The sequence below is a fragment of the Trachymyrmex septentrionalis genome, unplaced genomic scaffold, assembly GCF_001594115.1.
Source record: "Trachymyrmex septentrionalis isolate Tsep2-gDNA-1 unplaced genomic scaffold, Tsep1.0 scaffold101, whole genome shotgun sequence".
Taxonomy (NCBI): domain Eukaryota; kingdom Metazoa; phylum Arthropoda; class Insecta; order Hymenoptera; family Formicidae; genus Trachymyrmex; species Trachymyrmex septentrionalis.
The window spans coordinates 1275704-1282363 of NW_017304136.1; the positions used below are offsets into that span (position 1 = coordinate 1275704).

The following is a 6660-nucleotide window of genomic DNA, read 5'->3' on the forward strand; positions in this document are numbered from 1 at the left end:
GAAAGACGACAACTGCGCCGGTTTCTACCTGTATCAAATTTCTATCCCTTAAATAAAGCGACAAGTAAATTTGCATGAGCGCCGAAGTATTCCGAAAATATTCGGCTTTTAAAAGAGTTAAATCAATGCAAACACCCCTGGACGAATGATGATCGCGATATCGTTGTCGTAAATGTTGGAGATAATAAAAAAATGCAGTTGAAACATCAAAAATTTTCCTCATCCCGGAGAGAAAAAAAGAGCGGCGAGTAACGGAAGTGTAAACGAGGGAATGAAGATTGTGCGCTCCGGGCGAAAGCTCAGCACGCTTTAAGGCGAGATAAGAAAGGCACTGTGAGACAGAAAATTGCAAACGGAAAGTAGCGGGTGTAGCGGTTGAATAGCGGTGAAGAGCAGGGTGAAAACGACGCTCTTATACTAGCTTAAGCGAAGAGACCGTGATATTCGTGATGCAGAGCCTCGACGACTTGATGACGTACAATTCCACGTCTCACCTTTGGAACGTGACAACGCTGTGGTTCGACAATGGCACCTACCACAACGGCACGAACTACACGGATCTGGCGCCGCGGAATCAATTCGTGCTTCCGTGGTGGCGGCAGATGATTTGGACGCTTCTGTTCGCCGGCATGATCACCGTGGCGACCGGTGGCAATTTAATAGTAATATGGATCGTGCTGGCGCACAGGCGGATGCGCACCGTCACCAATTACTTCCTGGTGAATCTCAGTATCGCGGACGCCATGGTGTCCACCTTGAATGTCACCTTTAACTACACCTACATGCTCAACAGCCACTGGCCGTTTGGAACGCTCTACTGCAAGATTTCCCAGTTCATCGCGGTTCTCACAATATGCGCCAGCGTCTTCACATTGATGGCGATATCCATTGATCGGTAAGTCTTTTCTTTTTTCTTCTCTCTCTTTTTTTGGGGTTAATACGCTCTTGAAAATCAATTATGAAAGATAATACAGCGTTATATCGCGATAGTAACTTAATATATCAATATTAAGATATTAGATAAATATCATCTTAAGTCCTCCTCCTACAATTATACTAGACGTAATGTTATCAAATCGTGATGTTATCATCAATGAACAAGAGATATATCCTGTCAATCTATCATCCTGCTTAAACACGAGTTTAGAACAAGAGATATATCCTGTCAACCTAATCGTCCTGCTTAAGCACGAGTTATCGTTGATCCTTAGCTACATCAAATATAATAATCCCAAAGATAGTGACTTTCTAACTTCCGTATGAACGTTATCTTTCTTCCCCTCGCTTTGGTATATTCTCGCTTTTAGTTCGCGAAACTCCTGCTGAAACTCCACTTGGATCGATGTTTGGCTCTCGAAAAATATATTTCCTTCTCCTGTTTATCTAGAAAAGTCCCAGCGTGTGTTAAAGTAGGTACAGCGTGGGCGCGCCTTATATGACGGTGGGTTTAAGAAGGGTTAACAGCGAAACGGAAGCAAGTCTCAAGCAAGTCATAATGACGGGGATCAATCTGACGTCGAAAGTCAACCAAGAAAAATGAGGAAGATAAATATTTGCGATCTAGCGTCACCTCTTCTGCTATTAGACGAGGTGAAACTTCGTCACTAAGATCCAATTACATAGTTCAACAAATCTCAACTTCTTTATTTATGACTTAATCCAACTGTTATCAGTTGATATTGCAAAAAAAGGCTATTTTCATATATTTTTATTGTAATTACAATATATGACTGAATATGCTGAAGTATATTAATATATTATATAGTATACAGGATTTTTAATCCTCAAAAAGATTTTTTAGTGTGTCGGTTATGATTAACAAGATATTTATGTTAATCTATTCAGGTTAAATATTGATTGATATAATTAAATGTGGTCTCTATATTACGGAATAGTCATTAATTATAAATCATTTATCGAATAACCTATAATTCAAAATTATAAAAGTCTACATATAAATTTTTGCAATAATTTGAATATTATCAAGTTTTGACATATTCCATTATATACATTGAATTCACTACTTTGAATTTATTAATTTTGATATCGAATTCGTTGAAAGGTGTCTAATAAATCATTAATAACCTAATTCACAGCTTTTTTGCGATAGGTTTTACATTTAGCTGTGAATAACAATATAACAATAAAACAGGCAAATAAGAGTCGATTCTTTAAAATGTAAACGTATAAAAATTATTAATAGAAATTAAATCAATACATACATAATAGAAAACAGAGATATTATTACATGTTTTGGCTCCTATGGTGAGTGTTTCATCGAGATGTTGTTTGCTTACTTTTAACAGAATATAAAAAAGACAATTTCCCTAAAGAATTTTATTTTATCGAATTTTATTTATCTAATTATTGGTGAACGAATTTTGTCTTTCTGATCAGAACATCATGAAATTCCGTAATAATCGAACATCTAATTGTTTATGAATAACTGACATCTTCTATGTAACATTCATCAACATCGTTGTATAAATTGGAACACATTACTTCATGTTTTTTATCTCTTTAACAATGGTAACTAATGTAAAGTGTGAAGAAGATAATATCTGAAGATGGCTCAATATAGGAGCCAAAATATGTAATAATATCTTTGTTTTCTATTATGTATGCTACTAATAATTTTTATACGTTTGCATTAAAGAATCGACTCTTATTTACATGTTTTATCGTCATATTATTATTGAATTTTTAAGAGTTCTTGACTGTTTTATATTATTAGCTGTGAATAACTTATTAACCACACATAGCCGTATATTGAAAGTTCTAATAATATATTTAACAATTAATTGCAATCAAACTTCTCCAGCATATCGTAATTATAACATGACAAAATACGTGGAAATGATCCCTTTTTGCAACTTTAATTGCAAATTTTTCAAAATTGTGATTTAATGGAGCAATTTAGAAAACGAATTTGGGATATTTAGCATCCAGAAAATTATAAAAAATGACTGATCTTATTTTAGCGTTCAAAAAAAAATTATTTTTTTGTTGAACAGTGTTATTAGTTATCTTATAACGACATATTCAATAATAGAAATGCATGAAGAAATGGGCAAATAGAATAAGAACATTTTTACGGTAATATCGGAGAAGTGCAATTCAATCTGCGAGCTGGAAAATGCCGGGCTAATTTTCCAAAGCGACTTCCCTCTTGAATTAACGCTATTCACAGAATTACACTCTCAACGGAATATATAATTCACCGTCCTTTTTATCATCACCGCAAGCCCAATTATTCCTTTTTTTTTTTCTTTTAATTCAATTACAATTAATCAGATTGGAAAAAAATAAATTCTCTTAGTTGAAGGAAGGAACTATCTATTCAAAATAATCGAAACTTGTGCAAAAAATCGTGAACTCTAAAGATGTCGGAACAATGCGATTGCATGGGTAACATTCTGAGAGTGACCTCTTAAATTCTCATAAATCTCGATTAAAAAACTTAGTCACTTTTCAAATCAAACAATCTATATCAAAACCGATTACGGTAAATTCACGTTCTGCGAAATGAATAATTACTTCAAGAGACTAAAGTTCGAAAACTGAATACAGAAAAACTGCTAGTTAGAACATTGCTTTCTTCGAACTAAAGGAGCGTATGCTCATTTCTTCTCAATTGTGCTCCAGAAGAAAAGCCATTATTCGACGACAACACAGATCCAGAGCCACGAGAAACGTAGAATGATTAAAGGCCCGTTCCGCGAGAGATGCTCTATGTATTCAATGTTTTTTATACGTTCCTAAGAGTTACCCTAAAATGACGATGTATTTCTCAAAGATTTAGACATTTTGGAAGCAACATTTCTTCGATTAAAAAAACATGAAAAATTATAAAAATTTCGATCGTCCGATGCTCACTGACTGAGATGCTACGTGATATCGGAGGGTGCTCGGGTCGTAAATCCTAAAATTCGTTTTTATGCCAGGAATAGAACGCAGGAGGAATCGCCCGATGTCGATGGTAATCGTCGATAACCGGAAATAGCGTGCACGTCACACGCCGATGGATTTATCGCGTAGAACTAATTTTCGACGGATTAAAGGCTAATGCAAATATTACGCATATTATTGCTTGCGTGACAACGAGAAGCCCGACATTCCGTGGGCGATATTGATACAAGGCCGTTTTCAAGTGACATTTCGTCTGCGGGGAAACGCCAATGGAGCATTGAACTCGATCGGCTACATTCCCTGATAAATGATAATGTGCTTTATCATGAACGAGGCAATCTGAGACCTCGACAATACACTACGGTATGATGGAAATAGGCAGAGAGAAGAGAGAACGTGGGAGAAAGAGAGAAAGAGAGACAGAGAGAGAGAGAGAGAGAGAAAATCTCTCTCACCAGAATGTAAGCGCGTTGTGATAGAAATACTGGTATTGTAACCTGCTCGGATATCGTTTCGATCGATTTTCACTGGTGGAAGCTTTTATCTAGATCATTAAATATATTACAGTGGAGCTTTATATGTTGCTACAACAAGCTTCAGTAAATGCGATGAAATTGAATGGATGCTTACACGATGCGCAGACAACGAATGTAGAGTGTTCCGGCGAAAATTTATTCCGATGAATTCGCGACAGAGGCACCGAAGTGAAATCGAGTTTAAAGCGTAGATTCTGAGGCAAATCCTTTTCAAATTAATTTTCACACGATTTTGTCCGCCGCACTCTGTAGTCGCGTCGAAAGCAGACGTTATTGTAGATATAAAAAAACTCAGAGATTGGACCGCCAGTTAATTTCTTCAGCACTCGATAACCCACGCAAGAATATTGCTGTTATCACTATCTACCAACGTAGAGCACATTGATCTGGTAACGCGAAGTACTACGAGGAGAAGGTCACTCTTAAAAGGAAAAGGCGATGATGAATAAGAGGCTTGACACAACTTTTTTTTATCGTAAGAAAGAAAAAGACAGAATTGTCACAATATTAATTTTTCGTCCTAAAATTCCATAACTTTTTCCTAATTTTTTAACAAAATTTTATGATTTCCTCCGATTTTCAATAATATAAAAAAATTTTTTGTATTTTCATTCTGATTTAGAAATCGTTAAATATTTTTTGTCGGGAGATCAATTTAACATAGTAATGTAAATTACTATTAATGTCACTGACATTGCTTGCATTTTTAATTGTCAAGTTGAGTATAGTATTTCGAAGTTACGTAGGTACGATTTATGATATATGTATATTAAATTTTTTTAAAGCCAAGAATTTTTATTTTCGTGAAAATTTTACAAAATTCTCTGACTTTCCCCTAATTTCCCTAATCTTTTTTTTCCATTTTTCTTACAATTTGATCCCTGATTTCTAGTTTTGTGACAATTATTTATTCTGGTAGATAATTGCCGTAGTGTAAAGTAAAAAATAGCTTCATTTAAATTATTCTCACGCCGGATATTTCTACAGTGCGACGGGAAAACGCCTTTGAGAAAACGCTGACGAGAAAACGACTAGTTATAAAGGGCACCATTAAGTATCGCCATAAGAATAAGGGAAAAATCCCAATGAGAATAATCCTACGAAAGGGGTCGCAAATTATTTCACGAGGCACTTGACCTTGATGCAGCCACGACGAACGTGAAACGAACTAATTAGGTTTTTACGGTTAATGCTGTATTTCCATATATCTAGAAACCAGGAAACGTCCGTGCTCCGTAGGCGACAGGTCATATTAAGGATTGAAATATTAACCGCGAATAATTGTAGTGCTTTTTGCTTAATTCAGAACTTAGAACCCTAGTTAGATTGCAACAGAGCTCATTAAAATGCGAATGTACGTCGAGCAGAATGTGCATAAAGCATGCTATTTTTACAAATTTCCCTACGAAATATTATTTTCAAATTTCGTGATAATAAAATATACCTAATATCTCGCCTACATACAATAGAGAGATAAATCGATTTTCCGGACTATTTTTGCTTTAAACGCTGTCGAGAACAGACTTTTCTTTTCTATCATGCAATTCGTAAATTCGCCAGCAAAAGGATTGTGAAGAGCCTTCACTTAATATTTATCCCGAAAGGTTATCATCGAGAAAATGCTTAAGATGCTTCTCTTTATTCCAGAAAAGCTTTCTCCCTATCGTGGTTCGCTCGTCTCTTTTCATTATTGGTTGCATTATTCTTTTGCGCGTAGAGGCGAACGTTTTATCCCGTTAAAACGTGATGGCGTTCAATTTTCTACGGACAAAAATACACCCACACTTTCTGCACATTACACCGAACAGAAACGTATTTACGTTACATAACAAGACACAGCAGCGGTATATTGAAATATTCGTCATCAAACGTTCAGGATCGGTAGCTTCGTTTTTATCAATACAGTAGTTTTATTGTGTCATCGTGGCAAAATTTCGTTTGCTTACTTTTACAGCAAATCTCATTTGCTTACCAAACAGCAAAGTGCGGATGTCAAATGCTATGATAAATACACTATAACGTATGGTAACAACCGGTGTGCACACTACGTAATTGCATTCTTAAAGAGATATAGCATCAAAGAAACAGAAGGGAAAGAAGAGAAAGAGAAATGTATTATTCTGAAGACTTCGCATCTGAAAATAGAATTCTGTTATTCAACAATACTTGACATGTGCAGAAACTACATGAAACTATATATAATATATATATATAT

General features: G+C 35.4%; 1 protein-coding gene across 3 annotated transcripts in view; it reads left to right on the plus strand.

Annotated features, from left to right (window-relative positions):
- Nucleotides 1–6: 6 nt before the first annotated feature.
- LOC108755568 (tachykinin-like peptides receptor 99D) overlaps nucleotides 7–6660 on the plus strand; it is a 46451-nt gene continuing 39797 nt past the window's right edge. For all 3 annotated transcript variants that reach the window (XM_018498766.1, XM_018498692.1, XM_018498851.1), the window contains exon 1: nucleotides 7–895. In XM_018498766.1, coding sequence (XP_018354268.1) covers nucleotides 450–895 — 446 coding nt within the window. In that variant the 5' untranslated portion in view covers nucleotides 7–449. The remainder of the gene's footprint in view (nucleotides 896–6660) is intronic.